This window comes from Martes martes, assembly GCF_963455335.1.
Source record: "Martes martes genome assembly, chromosome: 10".
NCBI classification, from domain to species: Eukaryota; Metazoa; Chordata; class Mammalia; order Carnivora; family Mustelidae; genus Martes; species Martes martes.
The window spans coordinates 14,648,100-14,674,304 of NC_137898.1; the positions used below are offsets into that span (position 1 = coordinate 14,648,100).

The window sequence follows — 26,205 nt, forward strand, 5'->3', positions numbered from 1 at the left end:
TGTTCATTACTGGTAATAAAACCTTTGTCATGAGACCCTTTAGATGTGTTTCAATGGGCCGTATGCTTGAGAATGATTGTCAAGACTATCTTGGAGTGTTTAGAGATAAAGTTTTCAAAAGAATTTTTAAAGTAGACTTCAGGAGCCTGGTAGGCCGTGGGGTCAGTCAGGCTAGGATTGCCCTTTGCCCTTAGCAAATCCTCCAGGTGGAGGTAATTGAGTCCTTAGAGGAATGTCACTCTGCCTTTTCCAAGGGCTTGTCAGTGGGTAAGGAAATTTAATAATTTTTCTTCTGCCTCTGTTTCCCACATCAATTTGATGGGATAATGCAGAGTTCAATGGAGCCCCAGAAGAGGGAATAAAAATTGATAAGTACACATTGAGTTTGACATATCATGAGCCATAAAAAAGGAAATGTTTGGAAAGTGACTGCCCTTTCAAGCGTGAGATTCAGGGGAGAAATACGGGAATGGAGGAAGAGAGATTTTACTATAAGAATGGTAGGGGGTGTTAGAGGTGAAAAGAGAGTATCTCTCCTGATGGCTTGGGTCAGGAAAAGTTTGCTAAGAGAGGGCTCTTCAACAAGGACCATGGAAAGACAATGTTAACACTTGCAGATTTTCAAACATACCCATCCCCTTCTACAGGGGATGTCAGTGTCTAGACCAGCATAGTCCAACAGAAATATAATGTAAGCCACATTAAAATGACATCAATCACTTTAAATTTTCTAATAGCCAAATTTAAAAAGGTACCTATATTACCCCATAGATATGTATTCAAAATGTTATCATTTCAATGTGTAATCAATAGAAAAATCATTAATATGGTATTTTAGACTCCTTTTTTCATCCTGAGTCTCAAAATCTAATATTATACACATACAGCAAATCTTAATTTGACCAGTCATACTTCAAGTGCTCAATAACCAGCATGTGGTTCCTGGCTATTGTATTGAACAGTGAAGATCTAAAATACATATAAGCCAGTTACTGAGGGAGGTCAAATATGCAATAAAAAACAAATGCTCTTTATTCTTCTGTAGTGATTAATGTAATAGGAGGAAAGAAGAGAAATTGAATATCTCAATGTACCAACATTTTACATATATCGCCTCATGTCTCCCAAAAAAACTAATGGAAGTAAATGTCATTATATTACATTTACTGAAGATGGACTAGAGCCTCAAAGAGAGTGAAATTTACCCAAACCACACAACAGTATTTATACATCCAGGACATGAAACCACATCGACGTACTTCCAAATCTTAGCTCTATTAAAATGTTCAGACTGTAATTGAGAGAAAATCACAAACAACCTAATCAGAGATGATTTGAGGTTGACATCAATTCAAATATTTTTATTCTTTATTTTTATATGAGAGCATTGAAGCCTGAACATGCAATCATCTGAGTCAAGCCCCCCTAAGAAATCATTTCAGATCCATGATTCTTTGAAATACTCATTAAAGCAGGATTCCTAGCACCATTGTGTTCCCCCCAAAGCTAATTAAAATTTTAGAGCTGAGTTTTCTTTGTTTCTATAATAAGAATACTCTCTGCCCTACCCACCTTTAGAATTTTTTCAAATGAGGAGCCGCCCCTAAAGAAAGAGGGATGGAAAAAATTTTCATTGCAACAGGTTTTTATGAAATTTCATAATCAGGAATTGCATTAGTCTGAACGTGTGTTCCTGGACCACATAGTTATTTGTTTGTAGGTTTTGAAAGCCTTTGTCCAATGAGTCATTCTATGGCCTGGGGCAAGTTCAAGAAGCTCAGATGTCCTTGACTTTAGAGATGCATGCAGTAAACTCTGACAAAGAAGGACATTTCAGAAGAGAAATTTCACCACTAATAAACTCTCTCTTCTCCTCAGGGCCTATCAATAGAATGGTGGAATAGCCGACACTTCCAACATCATGTAAAAACAAACATCTACCCCAAAGACCCAGATACTGATGTAGGCCCACTTTTCCTGGTTGGAGATATAAAACCTGTCAAGGTAGGTTTACAATTCCCAAGCACATGAGAAATGTTCCTGGAAGTGGTTCCTGGAAATAGCTATGATCTTGTCCAGGAAAAATCAAGCAGGAGGTTCCCACTTCAAGCACATTCTCAGAGCATGTCTCCTTCTTTTAAGTCTAGGACACAGATATGAAATAATGAATCTGGGGTTGTATGAAGAGAGATAGATGTAGAGCATGTGATTCTATGACCTTGAAGGACATCCAGCCAACCTCCTACAACAGGAAAAATGATAACTCATCACCCTGCTTGAGCAATCCTGGTGACAGATCCCTGCCCAATGGCCATCATTACCTCTGAGGAGACACAAGATAATGTTAGATAATGAAACCAGGTGACTAAGGTTGACAATGACTCTCCAAAGTTTAATGAGGATATGGAGTCATTCGTTCAGAGAAAACATGTTGGTATATTCAGTAAGCATTAAAGCACAAATACCTGAATAACTAGATTTCTCAACTAATTCTAGCTCAGTTAGAAAAGGCTATGCTGGTATTTTTAGTTTGTATTTATTTGGTTCATTTATACGTGAACAGCCCAAATGCTTTGTAAGACACTGAAAGATCTCACCACTAATTTGGACTTCTTAAACAAGGAAAAGGAGGGGGAAAGTCAATTCCAGCATTTCTCAGTTGCTGGTTTTTGTGTGCTTTTTTTTTTTTTTTTTTTCCTTAACCTCAACTTAAAATCATCATGTGAAGGACTTCTACCAAAATTTTTAGGAAAAAGTTTTACCTCAAAAAAAAAAAAAAAAGTACAAGGATAATCGAAGAAAGGTATTTTTCCTCCAAGGAAAATGATACATCCTGAGAGTCAGGTACTTAGAAAGAGGCTGCTATTTATTAAAAGAATTTAGGAGTTTTATTAAGAATAAAAGAGTATAGCTCTGTCAGTTGCTGTCTGCACTTGGCACCATATAAACGAAAAATTGTGCAACTTTTTGAAAGTAAGTTTTCCCAGCTTTGGAAGACCCAACCTTCTCCAGGTGAATTAAGAACCAGTCTTTTGATTAGATTTAAAAAAAAAAAAAGTCTCTCACTGTGATCATGAATCAGTTGCTTTTGACAATGGCTAAAACCAAGCTGGAGTTCTGTGATGGTTGTGGACTCCTATACTCATCATCAAAAATGTGACACTTATTTCTCTTTCTTTTTTAATTGTGTTATGTTAGTCACCATAGAACACACCATTAGTTTTTTGACACTGATTTCTGTAATCATCCCCACAGAGCAAGGATTTGTCTTACTGAATTTTATGAAGCAGGATGACCCTCTCCAGAAGTACCTTCTTTAGGACTATATGTTCAATACATGCTACCTCTTTACAAATGATGGAGCTCACCACTCCAAGATTTACAGCTGTTCTTGGGACATGTCCCTAGACCTTATAGTTCTATGTGATATAATTTCAAAGCTACTGCCTAAGGCATTGTTTAAAATTATTTAAACTCTAAAATTCAGTTGTCTTACATAAAAAATGGTTCTGAAGAGCTCTGAACTTTCCCTTCCTTCTCATTTTACTGCCAACCTTTCTACCTATGCTCATGTTCTGCAAGACATAGAGCCCTCCTTTGGAGTGATACTCAAAATCAGTCTCCATCTAGGTGAGCCATTTTCCATCTGCTCTTTTTTCCATGTTTCCCACTACTTAAATATCTGGAGGTTTGGGAGTAACTGCAAATAGCTCTTATAACATTATCACCATGATATTTTTTATCTATGACAGTAGAGAAGAAAGAGTCAACCCTGCTATCCAAATATGAAAAAAAGTTTATAGGTAGGAGGGAAGATATCAACAGAAAGGGGGAGAGAAATCAAATGTTGCCCATAGTGTTGTGACCAAGTGAACTATAGAAAAAAATACAGAGATGTAAATTTTCATTCATTCATTCTTTCTTTCAACTAAAGATGTATTGTATGTTTACTAGGTATTGGAGACAAAACCATTACCTCTATGTCTCCCCTCAGGGTATTTGCTGTCCTTGTGTGCTGAGCAAATGCTAAAGAGACTACTAGAAAATGAATAAAATTCCCAGTATTAAGATTATATGTAGGGGGACGCCTGGGTGGCTCAGTGGGCTAAGCCTCTGCCTTTGGCTCAGGTCATGATCTCAGGGTCCTGGGATCGAGCCCCGCATTGGGCTCTCTGCTCAGCAGAGAGCCTGCTTCCCCCTCTCTCCCTGCCTGCCTCTCTGCCTACTTGTGATCGCTCTCTGTCAAATAAATAAATAAAATCTTAAAAAAAAAAAAGATTGTATGTAGGGACACCTGGGTAGCTCACTGACTTAAGCATCTGACTCTTGATTTTGGATCATGATCTCAGAGTTGTGAGATCAAGCCCCACTTCAGGCTCTTCAGTGGGCATGGTCCCTAATTAAGATTTTCCCTCTTCCTCTCACTACCCCCACCACCCAAAAAAAGATATACATAATATCATTATGCTTTAGAAATAGTAAATTGCAGTGTTAAATCCATGATGAGAACATAAAGGAGGAAAGATGGGACAGATAAGAGGGGCCATGCCTATATCTTTTATCACATGACCACTTGATAAATATCTGTTGAATGAATGGATGGAGATGGAGACTGGCTTTAAGCAGAATTCTAAACACCACAGTTAAGATGAGCTAGTAAAATTCATCAGAAATACTCCTTTTTATCACCACTCCACTCCATATAAGGACAAAAAGTTTCAAAATGACTTCCTTAGGAAATTTTTTTAACAAGAATAGTTGTGGGTTTTTTATTAACATATGATGAATTATCTGTTTCAGGGGTACAGGTCTGTGATTCATCAGTCTTACACAACTCACAGCACTCGCCATAGCACATACCCTCCCCGATATCCATCACCTGGAAATTTTTGTTAATCACAATCCCCATAGTCAAATGCAAGAATTGCCCACAATTAATTAAAGCAAAAAGATGCCTTAATATTTCCTCTTATTACAGTCCTGGTTCTTCTAGTACTTCAAGTTTCACAGCCAAAAAACTCTGACCAGATGGTTCTTTTTTTTTTTTTTTTTTTTTTTTTTTTAGAGGAAGCATTTTTTTTTAAGATTTTTTAAATTTATTTGACATACAGATCAAAGTAGGCAAAGAGGCAGGCAGAGAGAGAGAGAGGAGGAAGCAGACTCCCCACCGAGCAGAGAGCCCAATGCGGGGCTCGATCTCAGGACCCTGAGATCATGACCTGAGCTGAAGACAGAGGCCTTAACCCACTGAGCCACCCAGGTGCCCCCAGATGGTTCTTTCTACAGATATTTTAGACACATACACACAAACACACAGGGCATTGTCCTTGAGTGTAATGACCAGAAGTCTTGTCTCTTATTTTAGTTTTATTCTCTCTATTTTCAGTATGGCAAGAAGAAAATCAAATACATTGACTATGAAAAGCAGCACCTGTACTTCTACCTGGGTGAGTTTCCTTGAAGCCACTTTCTTTACCATACCATCAAGTCAAGCCAGACAGCTTGACTGTTGCACTCTCACAGACAAGCCTATGTCTTATGACTGGGAAAAGCAGCATGTCTCATCTCAGGCTTCCTGGGGCAAAACTCTGAAAAGGAAAATGGAAAAGCAAATAGACATTTTTTTATGTGCATCTCATGAGATGCTTTAAGAGAGATGGAAGTCAGGGTGCCAATCAAGAGATCTTGCATCTGATACTCTCATCCTTGAAAGACTAAACACCTTTCAAGAAGAAAAGAATAGTGCTATTTGGATAGGGAGGAAAAAGAGATAGGAAAAGAATGCCAAAGGATTAACAGAGTGCAGCCAGAAAATATAGAGTCTCAGGAATAAAAGGCACCTCTTAAACTTCTGTGTGAAAGAGAGAGGGTTATTCCCATGGCCTACTTACAGCTATAGAAGATATTTTGGTGGACAGAGACATGTAGATATATGTCAGTATCTATTTTACTTTTAAGGTAGTACTTAAAATGGCCCAAGCAGTAAAATTTATTAATAGTCTACTACAAACAGCCTAAAATTAGTATGCTCATGTTTTTTACAGAGAGCCAATATTTGAAACAATCAACTGTAAAGATGCTTAAAACCTTCCATCATTCAAAGTGTATTTTGTAAGATAAAGGGTTTTTAATTCCTAAGCTACTGTCATTGACATCAAAAAGCATTCAAGAAGAGCATAACTGTTAAGACATAGTACTTTGTCCAGTTTCTCAGTGGAGAACGGTTGGCATGTCTATTCAACTTTTGAAGCTCACTAATCCTGCAAATGTTTGAACTCCCACTTCATAAACACAAGTCACTGGAAATCCTTATGATAGTTGCACCCAATGTAATTGAAAATCACAGAGGTGTGTGTGTGTATATATATATATATATATATATATATATATACACACACACACCTAGATATGTATATATATAGATATAGATTATTAGATATGAATGTGGATTCAGGCTTGAAAGACAATAGGATAACTAAATAATTCTGATACTGATAAAAAAATATCATAAACAAAATGCTTTGGATTTTTTTTGTTGGTTTTTTTAAGTTTCAGAGTTAGAATTTTCATTCATCAGTTGCATATAAGTTGCATATAAGACCCGACTCTTATTACATCAAGTATCTTCCTTAATGTACATCACCCAAATATCCCTTCCACCCACCACCTCCCCTCCAGCAACCTTCAGTTTGTTTCCTAGAGTTCAGTGTCTCTTCTGGTTTGCTTCCCTCCCAATTTTCATCTTATTGTATTTTTTCTTCCCTTCCCCCATGTTCATCTGTTTTGTTTCTTCAGTTCTACATATGAATGAAATCAGATGGTAGTTGTATTTCTCTGACTGACTTATTTAACTTAGCACAATACCTCTAGTTCCACCCATGTCATTGCAAATTGCAAGAATTCATTCTTTTTGATGGCTGAGTAATATTCTCATCTATACCATATCTTCTTTATCCATTTATCTGTTGATGGACATCTGGGCTCTTTCCACAATTTGGCCATTGTGGACATTGCTGCTGCAAACATTGAGGTGCAGGTGCCCCTTTGGATCACTACATTTTTATCTTTGAGGTAAATACCTAGTAGTGCATTTGCTAGGTCTTGGGTAGATCTATTTCTAATTTTTTGGGGAAACTTCATATTGTTTTCCAGAGTGGCTGTATAAGCTTGCATTCCCACCAACAGTATAAGAGGGTTCCTCTTTCTCCACATTTTTGCCAACATCTGCTGTTTCCTGTCTTGTTAATTTTAGACATTCTGACTAGTGTGAGGTGGTATCTCATTGCAGTTTTGATTTGTATTTCCCTGATGCCAAGGGATATGGAGCATTTTTGCATGGGTCTGTTGGGCATTTGGATGTCTTCTTTGGAGAAATATCTGTTCATGTTTTCTGCCAATTTCTTTTTTTTATTAATTTATTTATTTTAATAAACATATAATGTATTTTTATCCCCAGGGGTACAGGTCTGTGAATCGCCAGGTTTACACATTTCACAGCACTCATCATAGCACATACCCTCCCCAATGTCCATATACCCACCACCCTCTCCCGTCCTCCCTCCCCCCAGCAACCCTCAGTCTGTTTTTGGAGATTGAGTCTTTTATGGTTTGTCTCCCTCCCAAGACCATCTTCTTTCAATTTTTCTTTTCCTACCTGCCCCCAACCCCCCCACATTGCATCTCCACTTCCTCATATCAAAGAGAACATATGATAGTTGTCTTTCTCCGATTGACTTATCTCGCTAAGCGTAATACCCTCTAGTTCCAGCCACGTTGTCACAAATGGCAAGATTTGATTTCTTTTGATGGCTGCATAGTATTCCATTGTGTATATATACCACATCTTCTTTATCCATTCATCTGTTGATGGACATCTAGGTTCTTTCCGTAGTTTGGCTATTGTGGACATTGCTGCTATAAACATTCGGGTGCACGTGCCCCTTCGGAGCACCACGTTTGTATCTTTAGGATATATACCCAGTAGTGCAATTGCTGGGCCATAGGGTAGCTCTATTTTCAGTTTTTTGAGGAATCTCCACACTGTTTTCCAGAGTGGTTGCACCAGCTTGCATTCCCACCAACAGTGTAGGAGGGTTCCCCTCTCTCTGCATCCTCGCCAGCATCTGTCATTTCTTGACTTGTTAATTTTAGCCATTCTGACTGGTGTGAGGTGGTATCTCATTGTGGTTTTGATTTGTATTTCCCTGATGCCGAGAGATGTGGAGCATTTTTTCATGTGTCTGTTGGCCATCTGGATGTCTTCTTTGCAGAAATGTCTGTTCATGTCCTCTGCCCATTTCTTGATTGGATTATTTGTTCTTTGGGCATTGAGTTTGCTAAGCTCTTTATAGATTTTGGATACTAGCCCTTTATCTGATATGTCGTTTGCAAATATCTTCTCCCATTCTGTCAGTTGTCTTTTGGTTTTGTTAACTGTGTCCTTTGCTGTGCAGAAGCTTTTGATCTTGATGAAATCCCAATAGTTCATTTTTGCCCTTGCTTCTATTGCTTTTGGCGATGTTCCTAGGAAGAAGTTGTTGCGGTTGAGGTCAAAGAGGTTGCTGCCTGCATTCTGCTCAAAGATTTTGATGGATTCCTTTCTCACATTGAGGTCCTTCATCCATTTTGAGTCTATTTTCGTGTGTGGTGTAAGGAAATAGTCCAATTTCATTTTTCTGCATGTGGCTGTCCAATTTTCCCAGCACCATTTGTTGAAGAGGCTGTCTTTTTTCCATTGGACATTCCTTCCTGCTTTCTTGAAGATTAGTTGACCATAGAGTTGAGGGTCTATTTCTGGGCTCTCTATTCTATTCCATTGATCTATATGTCTGTTTTTGTGCCAGTACCATACTGTCTTGATGATGACAGCTTTGTAATACAGCTTGAAGTCTGGAATTGTGATGCCACCAACTTTGGCTTTCTTTTTCAATATTCCTTTGGCTATTCAAGGTCTTTTCTGGTTCCATATAAATTTTAGGATTATTTGTTCTATTTCTTTAAAAAAAATGGATGGGATTTTGATAGGGATTGCATTAAATGTGTAGATTGCTTTAGGTAGAGTAGACATTTTCACAATATTTGTTCTTCCAATCCATGAGCATGGAATATTTTTTCCATTTCTTTGTGTCTTCCTCAATTTCTTTCATGAGTACTTTATAGTTTTCTGAGTATAGATTCTTTGTCTCTTTGGTTAGATTTATTCCTAGGTATCTTATGGTTTTGGGTGCAATTGTAAATGGGACTGACTCCTCAATTTCTCTTTCTTCTGTCTTGTTGTTAGTGTAAAGAAATGCGACTGATTTCTGTGCATTGACTTTATATCCTGACACTTTACTGAATTCCTGTATAAGTTCTAGCGGTTTTGGAGTGGAGTCTTTTGGGTTTTCCACATATGGTATCATATCATCTGCAAAGAGTGATAGTTTGACTTCTTCTTTGCCAATTTGGATGCCTTTAATTTCTTTTTGTTGTCTGATTGCTGAGGCTAGGACTTCTAGTACTATGTTGAACAGCAGTGGTGATAACGGACATCCCTGCCGTGTTCCTGCCCTTAGCAGAAAAGCTTTCAGTTTTTCTCCATTGAGAATGATATTCACGGTGGGTTTTTCATAGATGGCTTTGATAATATTGAGGTATGTGCCCTCTATCCCTACAGTTTGAAGAGTTTTAATCAGGAAGGGATGCTGCCCTTTGTCAAATGCTTTTTCAGCATCTATTGAGAGTATCATATGGTTCTTACTCTTTCTTTTATTAATGTATTGTATCACATTGATGGATTTGTGGATGTTGAACCAACCTTGCAGCCCTGGAATAAATCCCACTTGGTTCTGGCGAATAATCCTTTTAATGTACTGTTGGATCCTATTGGCCAGTATTTTGGTGAGAATTTTCACATCTGTGTTCATCAAGGATAATTGGTCTGTAATTCTCTTTTTTGGTGGGATCCTTGTCTGGTTTAGGGATCAAGGTGATGCTGGCCTCATAAAATGAGTTTGGAAGTTTTCCTTCCATTTCTATTTTTTGGAACAGTTTCAGGAGAATAGGAATTAATTCTTCTCTAAATGTTTGGTAGACGTCCCCTGGGAAGCCGTCTGGTCCTGGACTTTTGTTTGTTTGGAGATTTTTGATGACTGTTTCAATCTCCTTACTGGTTATGGGTCTGTTCAGGTTTTCTATTTCTTCCTGGTTCAGTTGTGGTAGTTTATATGTCTCTAGAAATGTATCCATTTCTTCCAGATTGTCAAATTTGTTGGCGTAGAGTTGCTCGTAGTATGTTCTTATAATTGTTTGTATTTCTTTGGTGTTGGTTGTGATCTCTCCTCTTTCATTTATGATTATATATATTTGGGTCCTTTCTCTTTTCTTTTTGATAAGTCTGGCCAGGGGTTTGTCAATCTTATTAATTCTTTCAAAGAACCAGCTCCTAGTTTCGTTGATTTGTTCTATTGTTTTTTAGTTTCTATTTCATTGATTTCTGCTCTGATCTTTATGATTTCTCTTCTCCTGCTGGGTTTAGGCTTTCTTTGTTGTTCTTTCTCCAGCTCCTTTAGGTGTAGGGTTAGGTTGTGTATTTGAGACCTTTCTTGTTTCTTGAGAAAGGCTTGTACCGCTATATATTTTCCTCTCAGGACTGCCTTTGTTGTGTCCCACAGATTTTAAACCGTTGTGTTTTCATTATCATTTGTTTCCATTAATTTTTTCAATTCTTCTTTAATTTCCTGGTTGACCCATTCATTTTTTAGAAGGATGCTGTTTAGTCTCCATGTATTTGCATTCTTTCCGAATTTCCTCTTGTGATTCAGTTCTAGCTTCAGAGCATTGTGGTCTGTAAATATGCAGGGAATGATCCCAATCTTTTGATACCAGTTGAGACCTGATTTATGACCCAGGATGTGGTCTATTCTGGAGAATGTTCCATGTGCACTAGAGAAGAATGTATATTCTTTTGCTTTGGGATGGAATGTTCTGAATAGATCTGTGATGTCCATCTGGTCCAGTGTGTCATTTAAGGCCTTTATTTCCTTGTTGATCTTTTCCTTGGATCATCTGTCCATTTCAGTGAGGGGAGTGTTAAAGTCCCCTGCTATTATTGTATTACTGTCGATGTATTTCTTTGATTTTGTTATTAATTGGTTTATATAGTTGGGTGTTCCCATGTTAGGGGCATAGATATTTAAGATTGTTAGGTCTTCTTGTTGGACAGACCCTTTGAGTATGATATAGTGTCCTTCCTCATCTCTTATTATAGTCTTTGGCTTAAAATCTAATTGATCTGATATAAGGATTGCCACCCCACCTTTCTTCTGATGTCCATGAGCATGGTACATTGTTTTCCATCCCCTCACTTTAAATCTGGGGGTGTCTTCGGGTCTAAAATGAGTTTCTTGTAGGCACCATATTGATGGGTTTTGTTTTTTATCCATTCTGATACCCTGTGTCTTTTGATTGGGGCATTTAGCCCATTAACATTCAGGGTAACTATTGAGAGATATGAAATTAGTGCCATTGTATTGCCTGTAAGGTGACTGTTACTGTATATTGTCTCTGTTTCTTTCTGACCTACTACTTTTAGGGTCTCTCTTTGCTTAGAGGACCCCTTTCAATATTTCCTGTAGAGTTGGTTTGGTGTTTGCAAATTCTTTCAGCTTTTGTTTGTCCTGGAAGCTCTTTATCTCTCCTTCTATTTTCAATGACAGCCTAGCCGGATATAGTATTCTTGGCTGCATGTTTTTCTCGTTTAGTGCTCTGAATATATCATGCCAGTTCTTTCTGGCCTGCCAGGTCTCTGTGGATAGGTCCACTGCCAATCTAATGTTTTTACCCTTGTATGTTACAGACTTCTTTTTCCGGGCTGCTTTCAGGATTTTCTCTTTGTCGCCAAGACTTGTAAATTTTACTATCAGGTGACGAGGTGTGGACCTATTTTTATTGACTTTGAGGGGCGTTCTTAGCATCTCCTGGATTTTGATGTTTGTTCCCTTTGCCATATTAGGGAAATTCTCTCCAATAATTGTCTCCAATATACCTTCTGCTTCCCTCTCTCTTTCTTCTTCTTCTGGATTCCCAATTATTCTAATGTTGTGTCATCTTATGGTGTCGCTTATCTCTCGAATTCTCTCCTCGTGGTCCAGTATTTGTTTGTCTCTCTTTTGCTCAGCTTCTTTATTCTCTGTCATTTTGTCTTCTATGTCACTAATTCTTTCTTCTGCCTCATTTATCCTAGCAGTAAGAACTTCCATTTTTGATTGCACCTCATTAATAGCTTTTTTGATTTCCACTTGGTTAGATTTTAGTTCTTTTATTTCTCCAGAAAGGGCTTTTATCTCTCCAGAGAGGGTTTCTCTAATATCTTCTATGCTTTTTTTGAGCCCGGCTAGAACCTTGAGAATTGTCATTCTGAACTCTAGATCTGTCATGTTACCAATGTCCGTATTAGGTCTCCAGCCTTCGGTACGGCCTCTTGTTCTTTTTTTTGAGGTGAGTTTTTCTACCTTGTCATTTTGTCCAGGTAGGATTTGCTTTCTCCTGCTGTGGAATTCCACTGTTCGTGGTGACTGAAGTTGGTTTTGGATGGGTTTCTTGTTGATCTTCTGGGGGAGGGGCCTGTTGTAGTGATTCTCAAGTGTCTTTGCCGCAGGTGGAATTGCACCGCCCTTGCCAGGGGCCAGGCTAAGTAATCCTCTTGGGTTTGCTTTTGGGAGCTTTTGTTCCCTGAGCGCTTTCCCTAGAGTTCCAGATGACAGGAATGAAGATGGCGGCCTCCCAATCTCTCGCCCAGAGGAGCTGAGAGCTTGGGGTTCTGCTTCTCAGTGGCCTTCAGAGAAAAGCACCCAACTGTCCCGCCTCCCTGGCCTGTGGTCACGCTGATAGGAAAGCTGTCAATTGCTGGCAGTTGGAGAGAAGCGCCCAGGCACTTTCATCTCCGTGGCCTCCGGCCGAGCTCCGAGACCACCCAGGCTGCGACCGGCTCAAGGTAACCCTGGGCTGAGAGCTCACTCCTCGGCTTTGTCGCTGTAGCCGGCTTCCCCGCTCTAATACCTGAGAGCTCAGTGGCACTCAGACACCCCGGGTCCTTCTGTGACCCCACAGGACCTGGGGTTTCGCTGACCCCGCCTGGGCTTTCCCCCGGTTTAGCCTCTGGAGCGATGTCCCTCCATGGAGCAGACTTTTAAAAGTCCAGATTTTTGTGCTCCATTGTTCCGCCGCTTGCTGGGAGCCGGCCCCTCCCCCGTGTTCTGTCCTCCCGACGTTTTGGATTCACTTCTCCGCACGCAGGTCCTACCTTTCAGAAAGTGGTCGATTTTCTGTTTCTAGAATTGTTGCTCTTCTTCTCTTTGATTTCCCGTTGGATTTGTAGGTGTTCACAATGGTTAGATAAGCTATCTAGCTGATCTCCTGCTACCCGATGTCGTCTCAGCCTGCTACTTCTCTGCCATCTTGACTCCCCTCTTTCTGCCAATTTCTTAACTGGGTTGTTTGGTTTGGGGGTGTTGAGTTTGATAAGTTCTTTATGGACCTTTGATGCTAGCCCTTTATCTGATATGTCATTTGCAAATATCTTCTCCCATTCTGTAGGTTGCCTGTTAGGTTTGTTGACTATTTCCTTTGCTATGCCAAAGTGTTTTATTTTGATGAAGTCCCAATAGTTCATTTTTGTCTTGTTTCCTTGCCTTTGGAGACATGTCTAGCAAGAAGTTGCTGTAGCCAAGGTCGAAGAAGTTGTTACCTATGTTCTCCTCTAGGATTTTGATGGATTCCTGTCTCATATTTAGATCTTTCATCCATTTTGAGTTTATTCTTGTGTTTGGTGTAAGAAAGTCATCTAGTTTCATTCTTCTGCATAGTATATGGCTGTCCAATTTTCCCAACACTATTTATTGGAGAGTCTATCCTTTTTCCATTGGATATTCTTTTTCCTGATTTGTCAAAGATTAGTTGACCATAGGGTTCAGGGTTCTCTATTCTATTCTATGATCTATGTGTCTGTTTTTGTGCCAGTACCATACTTTCTTGATTATAGCTTTGTAATAGAGCTTGAAGTCCAGAATTGTGATGCCTTCAGCTTTGGTTTTCTATTCCAACATTCCCCTAGTGATTCAGGATCTTTTCTGGTTCCATACAAATTTTAGGATTATTCATTCCAGCTCTGTGAAAAATGTTGATGGTATTTTGTAGGGATTGTGTTGAATGTACAGATTTCTCTGGGAAGCATAGACATTTTAATAATATTTGTTCTTCTAGTCCATAAGCATGGAATTATTTTCCATTTCTTTGTGTCTTCTTCAATTTCTTTCATAGGTGTTCTATAGTTTTCAGAGTACATATCCTTTGTCTCTTTGGTTAAGTTTATTCCTAGGTATCTTATGTTCTTTGTGAAATTGTAAATGGGATCAATTTCTTGATTTCAATCACCAGAAAAAAATTAAAAGGAACACAAATACATGGAAGTTAAAGAGCATCTTACTAAAGAATGAATGGGTCAAATAGAAAATTAAAGATGAGCTTTAAAAAATACATGGAAACAAATAAAAATGAAAATGTAACAGTTCAGAACCTTTGGGATACAGGGCGCCTGGGTGGCTCAGTGGGTTAAGCCTCTGCCTTCGACTCAGGTCATGATCTCAGGGGTCCTGGGATTGAGCCCCACATCAGGCTCTCTGCTCAGCAGGGAGCCTACTTTCCTCCCCTCTCCCGCCCCCACCTGCCTCTGCCTACTTGTAATTTCTGTCTGTCAAATAAATAAAGTATTAAAAAAAAAAAAGAACCCTTGGGATACAGCAAAGGTGGCCCTAAGATGGAAGTATATAGCAATACAAGCCTTTTTCAACAAACAAGAAAGATCTCAAATACCCAACCTAACCTTCCACCTGAAGGAACTGGAAAAAGAACATTAAATAAAACCGAAATACAGCAGGAAAAGAAAAATAATAAAGATTAAACCAGAAATCAATGATATAGAAATTAAAAAAAAAAAAAACAGATAACAAAACTGGGAGCTTGTTCTTTAGAATAATTAAAAATGCTTTGTTCTTAACCAAAATCAAATTCATGGCAGTTCACAAAGAAAGTTTTCACAGAACCCCAAAATATGCTCATTACACATTTGAGAAATAAGACAAAATCATGGAAGGTTCCAAACATTTCCTGTAGATCAGTGGTTCTCTACCAGAAGTAATGTTGCTCCAATAGGACATAGACAAAAATGTCTATTGGTTTTTTGGTTAACCAATATTAACCAAAAATGTCAATTCCCACTGCTGCCCCCTTCCACCACTGGAATTCTGAAGCCCCATCCTGTGATAACCACCCTCTCCTTCTACTCCATGACCAAAAAGAGGAATGAGGACATCAGTGCCCCATTTTGAAAGGTAGCCTAACAAGAGGTATGTCCATTAAAAAAAAAAAAAAAAGCTATTGGAATTTCTTTTCTGAACCTTCTTCCCTGTCTGTAGTGCTGCAATATGACCTTAGCTCATGAGTAGTAAATGGATGGTGTGGATTCACTGCAGAATGCCCATCTCACAGAATTCTCTGCCCTTGGGAACAGTTTCATTTTGTCCTTTTCCTTCAAATGCCAACTTAGTATCTCAGGTACAAGTACATCATGCTCAAACTGTCAAAGAGAAACAGAGGTGGACATTTCTTAAAGGTGACGAGACAAAATTTATTCAGGCTTCTGTGGTAGGGGAAAGGGACTTCAGTATAAACTGAGCTCAGTTCTGCTAAAACAAAAAGTGGGAGACTTTTTTAAACACTGAGTGTGCTAAAGGAAATTACCAAGAGGAATTGAGGGGAGAGAAAGTTGGTCAGTGTGATTAGGCCATCTGTATCTGCTACCTGGTGCTTAGGGTCCCACTTCCCCCTCCTCACAGAGATACTGGGAGACAGGGCCTATCCTGGAGAATTATATTCAAAGGTATGACTCCCAGGTCCTTGGTAAAGAGATTTCTGGGTTGTAGGAGATCCATTTCAAAGAGACAAAGAAAGGATTTTATAATTGTGAGTTTTCTAACAGATATACTCTAAGAAAAGGAATGTCTGATGCCTATAATCAGCTTTGGCTTGAACAAACAGTAAATTCTTTTGGTGGTACTGAACTTTCTCAGGCAGAACTGTAAGGGGCTGGAGTCATCCCAAAGGTGTGGTCTTGCACTGCAAGAAACTCTGCTCCTTAAAAAAAAAAAAAAAACAATTCTGCTCCTGATGTTCAAGTCTCTCAGTATGAAGTATAGACAGAATCATTTGTGCTAAGAGTTTGTATTTGAGAGTCTTGAAGCCAATGGTGAGATCTAGTCAAGAAAGAAGACTCTAACTGAAGTCTGATCAAATACAGAGTTGTCAAAACTCAGAGGGACTCCATCAGACCTTGCTCTAGGCAGCCTCACTGGTCCTGGGGGAGAAGCAGGCAAATAACCATCTGGTCAGAAAATGAATATTGCTTCTTTATTACTACCACCTTGACATATTGTGACAAGGCCCAATCCTAAGGATTGTGATAAACTGAAGGATTCCATGTACCTTTAGAAAGCATGAGAGTTCAGAGTAGAAGATTTTCTAGGATGTCTCTATCAAGAATGATGCAAATTTTCAAAGCTTCCTTATTCTTCTTGAGGGAGCTTGAACCAAATCCTTGTTTCTGCCTCAGAGACTCAAAGAGCCCCATGGAGTCCAGGATATGGTTGTGGTTCTCCACTTTGCATCGCTTCTCAGGGGCAACATTCCAGAAGTGACATGTTAAGAAGATAGACTTCTGCTGACTTGCACTTGGGGTCATATTCTACTCATTTACTTACCATATTTTTTTGCTGCTGTTCTTTTTCAGTTGGGATCCCCCTCTTCGTGCCTCTGTATTTCAACGTAAAATCCATACAATCGATGTACTTCCAAAGGTGTTGGGCAGTGAGTAACTTGACTCATCCTCTGAAGCTAGATCAAATAGAAAAGGGGACATGAAAATGCTTAGTCCCTTCCAGATGTGGCTTCCTTGACTAATAAGGCATAAGACTTAGCCTTAGCCCGGTGAAGGGGAAATGAAATTGTGTCCAGGCATTTAACTGTCAATCATTCTCTCTGCAGGACATTGCCTGGGTCAGCAGCTTTTACATCCGCCATTTCATTATGTTTGGCCCTTTCTATGGAATCTTCGGAACCCTACTGCTCATATATGGGGTCAAGTAAGAAAGCAAGAATATTTTATTCCTGCAACCTAAATGATCCTCTTATGTTCCTTATCTGAGCTGTTTGGGATTATCATAAGATTGGGACAACAGGCCCCATTCTCTGTAACTGAGATATTTCCATGAAAATATTTTTTTTGAAGTTGAATTGATTGAATGAGAAAAGTTCCTTAGAAAAAGATTTACCCAATCTTGCCCTTTTCTTTCCATATATTAAATTCCCAATTACAGAGTTCCATCTGATCCCCAAGTTCTTTTGAATTGCAATCCAGCTGGACACCAAAATCCTTCCATAATGGAAGGACAGGAATTTTAATAGTTATTTTATGACAAGAGATTTTCGCAAAACCAAAATGACTAAAGAGCTCTGTTCAACTTTACAATTTATTCCTCACCCATTCTTTCACATTATTATTCTAAACCCTACATAATAATGAGGATATTGACAGCTACTATGCATCAGGCACTTGAATAAAGGATTTACCTGCATTATCCTATTTGATGTAATCCTTGCACATTCCTGTAATGTAGATAGCACCATCATTTTTCTGCTAAGAGAGCTGAAGCTCAGGGAGATTAAATCATTTGTCAAGGTTACAGAGCAGGTAAGGGCCAGTGGCAGTGCCAAACCAAAACTTGAATCCAGTTCTATCTGATGACAAAGCCAAAATTATCACTCACTTTGCATATCCTAGGTATCTTTTGATCCTTGGGCCAATGCTGCAGTGAACTTTGGGGTCACTGCTCCCATACATTAGGCTGCAAAGCTGGTCCAGTGATCAAAGCCTAGTGTGTCATCTCTATATACAAAGGGCTTCCAAAGAGGGAAACAAAGGACCACCATTTTATTGGAATCTTTCCTTCTCTTTCATTTCCTCAAATGCTCAACCAGATCTGCCAGCAGTTGTACAAGCCCAGTGATAGGAATTGAAACACCCCAAGTAGTCATCACTTCCTCCTTTTATTTTCTGAAAGGTTTCTTGAAAGTGCCTGGACGATATTTGTTACCCAAATGAGCCATATACCAATGAAGATTACCAGAGAGGAGAACCGGGACTGGTTCAGCACCCAGGTAATGTGAAGTTCCTAGGAGAAGATCCTTGAGACCATGATTTAGAGTCTGGTTTCCTCAAATAACAATAATTTATATTTATGGAATGCTTACTAGGGGCCAGGCACTGTCCACTGCTTTGCACATAACTACATGACACAGATGCTACGATTATTACTACTTCACAGATGATAAAATTAAGGCATGAAGAAATTGAGTAACTTGTATAAGATCACACAACTAGTCAGTGGTAGAAAGCAGGTTTTAAACATAGGTAGTCTTATTTCAATGCCTTTTCTCTAAACCAAGGGTCAGTAAACTATAGTCCAAGGGCCAAATACAGCCCATTGCCCATTTTTATAAATAAAATTTTATTGGAATACAGCCATGCTTGTACATTTACATATTATCTATGCCTGCCTTCATGCTACAACAGTGAAACTGAGTGTGACAGAGAATTAAAATATTTGTCTTGCATCTTATAGAAAGTTTACTGACTCATCCCCCATACGACACAGCCTTTCAAAAGAATCTGAGTTCCTAGAATTACAAAATGAATTTTACACCTAGAAGGACCCTGGAATTAACCTCATTTCATTGTATAAATAGAAAGGCCCAGAGAGAAGACATGGCATGGTCTCTGAGCATGCCATTAATGATTAACAGGGTTATGATCAGTGCAGAATATCTCAGCCTCCTAAGCTTTCCACTCTCTGTGCCATGATTAACTGGAGAATTCTGTCATTATAACACTTTGTTCCCCAAGCTCATTTCCAAATTCAGTGGACCTTCAATTAGAGCGTAGAGTATTGGTTCTCAAACTTTTTGGTCACAGAACCATCTTATATTCAGGAGTTACTGAGAATGTCAAAGAACTTTTGTTTATGTAGGTTATATCCACTGATATTTACTATATTTAAAATTAAAACATAATTTTAAAACATTTATTTATTAATTAACTTTAAAATAATGAAAATAAAACTCATCAATACACGTTAAACATCAGACTGATGATGTCATCCCATATTTAGAAGCTTCTGGGGGAAAAAATCCACAGTTCAAGCATGAGACTTTGAAAATGAAAAAGGCAAATTCTATCTTAGAAGTATTCTGGGAATGGTTTTGACCTTACAGATCCCCTGAAAGGATCCTAGAGAATCCCAAGGTGTGCTAAATGCATACTTTGAGAAACACTGACATCGAACCACAAAAATAACATTCAAAATGGCAACAACCCCAACTAGAATTAAACCTTAGAAAGACATTGAATAAAATGACATTTATAAGAGTTCTTAATCTTGGCAGTCTAGAGAACCCCTTGAACCCTCTCCTAGGATAAACGTTTTAAATTCATAGAATAAAATATATTAGATTACAAAGGAAACTACTTACACTGAAATGCACTTCTATGCCCAGAACCTGTGGTTGAAACAATTGAATGCCTTACTCCCCATCTAGAAGTCCTCCAAGTGTGCCCTATAGAAAGGGTATTCTAACACCTCTAATCTCTACCAAAATCCTACAGTCCCATTTCCCTCTGCCAGAGTCCTCATTTATGACAACCTAGTCATCTATATCCAAAAGCTGATGGTGATTTAGCCCCTCAGGTCCCACATACTTCTTCGTATCTATTGCCTTGTATAAACTTCTTAGCAAAATGTCTTATTACTTTTTAAAATCATAAGTTCCTTGAGACCACACACTGTGTATCTTTCATCCCTCATAGTTTCTTACACTAAATAAGTACTTGTTGAACAATTGAATTATTAAAGGAATAAATATTTTATTTGACACTTGGGCTCACTTTACATCTAATATAAGCTTTTTCCTTGCAGGTCTTGGCCACCTGTAATGTTGAACAGTCCTTTTTCAATGACTGGTTCACTGGGCACCTGAACTTCCAAATCGAGCACCAGTGAGTAATAAAAACAATCCATGGTAAAAGGCAAGGGCTGTCACTTAGAATAGCCCCCCGCAAACAGTCCAGAGCAGAGCCCTACAGTCAAGATTTCAGAGAGAAAAAATGAACCAGAATTCTTTAAAGGCTACTTTCTTTCTAAAATATGAATGGTAAGGAAGGGAAAAAAGAAAACGAAGTGTAACAATTGTGAGAAATTGAAGTTCTTGAAAAAAATACCAAAGACTCAGTTTCTAGATTCCCAAAGACTTAGGAATTGGTGATTTGTTTTGTTTTGTCTTGCATGTGGTTTGTTGGCAAAACCCAAGAAAAATCATAATACTTGTGTAACCAAGTTGTGTTGAAACTTAATTAAGATTTAATGTTAATATCAATCTATATCATTAGAGCTGAGGTTACAAAATAATCAACAACGAAATCCAGTTCCTGCTACAATTTCCAAATGATATCTGGAAATATTTCACCAACGGGCAGTTAGGAGGATATACACTAAAGAAAGAGAAAATGATAGTACTTTGAAAGTCAGTCTCTCCAGAATATTCAAAGAAGAGACTTTCCACAACCTTTGTACCTGAGTTGTCTCTGATAGGCAGAGGAAGGAAAAATATGTACTCATGGGATTTTCTCATCCTTCTCCTGTTAGTCCTTTAAAATCTCAGCAAGGGGGACACCTGGGTGGCTCAGTCATTAAGTGTCTGCCTTTGGGTTGGGTCATGATCCCAGAGTGCTGGAATTGAGCTCCACCTTGGGCTCCCTGCTTTGCGGAGCCTGCTTCTCCCACCCCTCTGCCTGCTTCTCCCCCTGCTCTGTGTGTGCTCGCTCGCGCTCTCTCTCTCTGTCAAACAAATAAATAAGATCTTTTTTTAAAAAATAAAATAAAATAAAATCTCAGCAAGGGGCACCTGGGTGGCTCAGTCAGTTAGGCATCTGACTCCTGATTTGGCTCAGGTCATGATCTCAGTGTCATGGGATCAAGTGCCACATTGGGCTCCACTCTCAGCCCAGAGTCAGGGGGAGATTCTCTCCTCCTCTCTCTTTCTGCCTCTGCCCTCCCATGCCCTCTCTCTCTCTCTCTCTCAAATAAATAAATAAATAAAATATTTAAAATCTCAGCAAAACAGCAAAGATTATTATTCATATTTTATCAAAGAAAAGGTTAAAGGCCAAGAATTTCATCTGACTGATTAGGGAAAGCCTTGGATAAAATCCATCTCTCCTCACTTCTTATTCCTATCCTAGAAATTTTCCCCACATACCTTGACTAAAAGTTACTGACTACTCAACATATTAATTGTGCAGGAGTTAAACATATAGAGGGAGAGAGACAGAATGGTGGAGGGGTGGTTATCTCCAGCTCTGTAGGTATTTCAAAATGGTAGAAAGCCCTCTACTTTCATTTGACCTGGCTAAAAATAAATATATTTGGTAGAGTTAGTTCTCTTAGGTCTTCCCAAACATTTGCCACCCACAGGGCTTGCAGAGGATTAAGAGATAAGCTTAGAGTGTTTTGACAAGAGTTTTGAACTTCCTGGAACAGGGGTACTATGCAATGTCAAGGTTGGGTCTGCATTGCTAATAGAGTTTTATCTAGTAATAGGGGAAAGAAAACTCCTTCAGCTTGCTCTTTTGATCTAAGTTTTATATTTTCTGTCTCTGTATCTCTAGTCTGTTTCCCACAATGCCACGCCATAATTATCACAAGGTGGCACCCCTGGTGAGGTCACTGTGTGCCAAGCACGGATTGCCGTATGTGAGTAAGCCCTTGCTGGAAGCATTTGGAGATATTTTCAGGTAATTACAGAGTCTTTCAACTCACAGCTCCCATCACTTCTGGTACCCAGACTGTCACTGTCTTGTGAATCATTTACTCAACAACTATTTATTAAAGCACATCTGTGTGCTCAGCATGGACATGAGAACCTTCAGGGAACAACATCAACAATGCAATGATAATAAATAATTCTTAGTGTGTACCTACTTCCTACTAGGTAATTAATTGTTAGTGAAAATGCCTTGCTGCCCTCCTAAATTTCAAGGTTCTTAAGACCAGGATTGTGTGTTATTTACCCCTGCATTCCTTCAAGAGCCTTATCATGCTTTATAATTTATATGCCAGGGGTGGGAGGTCTCTCCAATCATCTCGCCCAGAGTTACAAACTTAGGTGCCTACAGGGTCCAGGGACATAAATGTGTGGATCAGAGAGTGGTAACTGACCAAGAGCAGAGAAGCCTGCTGGAACTGAAAATCTGTATTCATCTTGTATATTCACATCCTCCTAGAAAACACTAAAAGCCCATGATCTGGGTGTAATAAGTTTCTCTTACTTTTACAATTAGAAGAAAAAGAAAATACTGGTGTTTTGAATGAAGCCAACAAGGCCAGGCCTAGCCTGATCTGACCTCTGGACAGTGCTCCCGTTTCAGACTCCCCACCACTCCCATTTCCCTCTTCTGCCTTCCAGATATCTGGTTTCTCTTCCTTTGCTACAAAACTCCCTGCCCCTTTCCATTTCCTGTCCTTTCCCACCTTTTCTTTGCTTAGAATGTTCTTCCAGCCCACCACCTCCCCCCTCACATCACCTTCTCAATTTCCATCCACTTTCCAAGGCTTATAAATGCCTTTTCTTCATCTCAGTCTCCCCTCACCTCCAGAACCAAACCCTTCATCTGCACTTACAGCACCTGCTTCTCTTCACTTGTGACCTTTATCACAATCATGACTAAATAACATCATGGCTAATATATTGTTTAATGTATGTCTCCCAACCTAGACCAGGAATCCCAGGTAGATGGGACTCATGTCTCTCCTACTCATTGCTACATCCCCAAAGCCTAAAAAAGTATCTTTCACATTGTAAAATATGATGGGTCGGTAGATATAGGATGGGTTCATATAAAGGTATATGCTTTAATTTATAGAGACTTAGAGACTTTATGTTTAATACTAGAAAAAAGAATAATTGATTTTTGGGGTACAAAAGAGAATAAAATGAAATATAAACTCAATCTCCTCCTTATAGGAAAGGTGAACTCATCTGCTAAAAAAACAATGCAGTGCATTTGACTGCTTTTTCTGGGCAACAGAAAAAAACATCCATCAGATATAGCTGGAAGTGACAACATTGCCGTGAATCAAATGAAAGAGCACATGTTATATGGAGCAGCTCCTTTTACATTAAAGTCTCACCTACTGATGATTTTGTTTGTCTCTCCTTCAGGGCATTGAAGAAATCTGCAGCCCTCTGGAGGGATGCTTACTACGAAACATGAAGAAGAGCATCAACCTTAATACACATGTAGGGGAATCTCTGAAGGTGGTTTATGAATGTATGCTTACCTGCTGGTGCCACTGGCATAACCGAGGGTGCCAGGAGTGTGAATTCCAAGGATACATGATAACCCCTTCCCTGAAGGTTTTCTCTGCAAATGCAAAGCAATGGAAACACAAGGTGGTTAAGGTGACAAAAGGGAAATGGGAGCCAAATTCTTTTATTTCTTCAATAGAATCTTGAACTTAGTCTTACCAAATGAATCATTGGGGCATAATCACAAGAACCAGAGAAAATTTTACTGATGATGTGGGTATAGGAAGAAATGGGCCAAAGGAGAGACCTCTGATGGGCACTTCAGGAAACACTTCAGTTGTTTCTAGAAGAGAATGGTGTATTTAAGAAATTTCTGCTGAAATACAAATCTTTGCTTATTCCTTACTTAAATGTGTGAGCCTCTCTTTCTTTTTTTTTTTTTTAAAGATTTTATTTATTTATTTGACAGACAGAGATCACAAGTAGGCAGAGAGGCAGGCAGAGAGAGGGGGGGAAGCAGGCTCCCTGCTGAGCAGAGAGCCCAATGCGGGGCTCGATCCCAGGACCCTGAGATCATGACCTGAGCTGCAGAGGCTTTAACCCACTGAGCCACTCAGGCGCCCCAGAGCCTCTTTTTCTTTAAAAAATAAGTCTAATTAATGTTAAAACCTCCTTAAATGTTTTAATCTTCACTTTGGTTTTTCATTATTGTACCTACATAGGTGTAATTGTTATGTATATAAATTTTGCTTCTAAATTATAAAATCTCTTAAAGGAGTTCCCTACATCAAGGCCCAATAGCCACTGATTAAGGAGGTTAGGACTCCACGTTTTAAAATTATTGGTCTTCTGCTAAAGTATAAATTGTCCCTGATCGTATGATTGATTTATCTAATCCCTACCCACCAGAGAAGAATTACTACACCTTGTTATTAGGTACCCCCGATGAAGACAAGAGATTTGTTTTCTGTACTGTAGACATCAGGCTGTGTCAAAGCATTTTCAAGCTGAGCATTGAATTAAGCACATGTTAGGACAAGAAAGTTTCAGTGCTAGAAGGATTAGGGTAGGGGACACTCTCAGCACCATACTGAGGTCAAGCATCTGGGCTTTTGCTCATTCATTCGTGGGTTCATGTTAGAGATGACCCTAGCTGTGGGGAGGGAAAACAAACAGCACAAATTTCCACCGGAAGCTCCAAGCAAGTCAGCATTATGGGTTATCTGTTGTCTGAAATGCCACCAGTAAGCTTTTCATTCCCCTTCTTCAAACCCTGTAAAATACTCTTTTTCTTTGTTTCTTAATTAAGTCCCTGGGTTCCAAAGCAAAGATCCTAAGGCAGAAGGAAGTGTGATGACTTGAAAGAAGCCCCTGATGCTAAAGCATTGGGAGCAGAAGCCAGAGTGGTACAAGAAGGACAGTGAAGAACAATACATGAGGTTACTCAAAGGTCCAGAGGAGTTACTCATGTATGTCAAAGCTCAGAAAGCAAGAACTACTCAGGAGGAAGAAACCTAGAGATGCTAATGATAGCAAACAGGGAAGTTGGACAGAGGATAGAAAGGAAGAAAGGCTTTGCTGACTTCATGATTCTTTATGATATAAGCCCTGAATTGATGTGGCAAGAACCCCCACTGCACGTGCTGGTGGATCTACACGTGATTTCTCCTGCCTGAATGAAGTCAGGGTTGTAAGTGGTTCTGGGGTACAGTGGTTGGTTTTCTCTGCTGTATCTGGCCCAACTCCCAGAGATGCTTTAGCACTGTTTCTTCTCCTTGTCTCTTGAAATAGCAACCAGACCTCTTTCTGAACAGACTCACTACCTCAAAGACATCCCTCCATCAATGCTGAAACTAGTTCACTTGGCAGTTGCCCAAATGAAGTTGGTTACTATGGGACTAAACAAATCTGGGAGATTGAGACACATTATCTAGGGGAAACACGTGAAATCAGTTCAAGAAATTTGCTAAAGAATACAAATTTATGATGGAGTTAATTTTAACCTGCTTTGTGGGTCTTATCTCAGTGTAACAGTCATTTTCTTGAACAAACTATCTCAACTGATTTCTCTTCCTCACCCTGTGCTGACTGGTATTTTTACTTGGGGAGGCATTTTATTACTTCTTTTATTGTATTACTTCTACAATAAGCCTCCTAGAGAAGGAGAACCAAGCCCTATAATGTTCACATCTTCCCAGACCACTGAGCACTGAGCTAGAATCTAGATGGTCAGTACTCAGGGTATTTTATTGCTGTTCTCCAGAGTGTAGGGCTCTACTCTATGGCCACATGAATGAAGGTGGACCAGACTTCTGTCTCTTTAAACTAAATGACTCCTGAAAGTGGCCCTGGGAGGAGCAATCAGTTGAACAGCCAACTCTCAGTTTAGGTTCAGGTCATGATCTCAGAGTCCTGAGATTGAGTCCTGCATCAAGCTCCACACTCTTACCCTCTGCCCCTAACCCCCTCTTGCTCTCTCGCTCTCTCTCTCAAAAAAACAAATAAATATAATAGGAGGAGGGAAAATGACAGAAGATTAGGGGACCCACATTTCATCTGGTCCCTTGAATTCAGCTAGATATCTATCAAATCATTCTGAACACCTGTGAATTCAATCTGTGATCTAAGGAAAACACTGCTGCAATTATATAAATAGAAAAACGACCACTTTTTGCAAGGTAGGAGATACAGAGACATGAATCTGAAGGGATATATCGGAAGGGAAACTGCAAGGGAGAAGGAACCTCCATAAGC

General features: G+C 39.3%; 1 protein-coding gene across 1 annotated transcript in view; it reads left to right on the top strand.

The window, feature by feature from the left end:
* LOC308350710 (fatty acid desaturase 2-like protein FADS2B) overlaps window positions 1–23,416 on the top strand; it is a gene marked incomplete at both ends in the record, with an annotated part of 39,598 nt that extends 16,182 nt beyond the window's left edge. Inside the window, 9 exons of the mRNA XM_080816219.1 lie at window positions 1,879–2,004; window positions 5,387–5,447; window positions 12,893–12,973; window positions 16,823–16,899; window positions 17,077–17,174; window positions 18,153–18,249; window positions 20,064–20,143; window positions 21,812–21,937; window positions 23,365–23,416. Of these exons, the coding sequence (XP_080672345.1) occupies window positions 1,879–2,004; window positions 5,387–5,447; window positions 12,893–12,973; window positions 16,823–16,899; window positions 17,077–17,174; window positions 18,153–18,249; window positions 20,064–20,143; window positions 21,812–21,937; window positions 23,365–23,416 (798 nt within the window). The remainder of the gene's footprint in view (window positions 1–1,878; window positions 2,005–5,386; window positions 5,448–12,892; window positions 12,974–16,822; window positions 16,900–17,076; window positions 17,175–18,152; window positions 18,250–20,063; window positions 20,144–21,811; window positions 21,938–23,364) is intronic.
* Window positions 23,417–26,205: the final 2,789 nt, after the last annotated feature.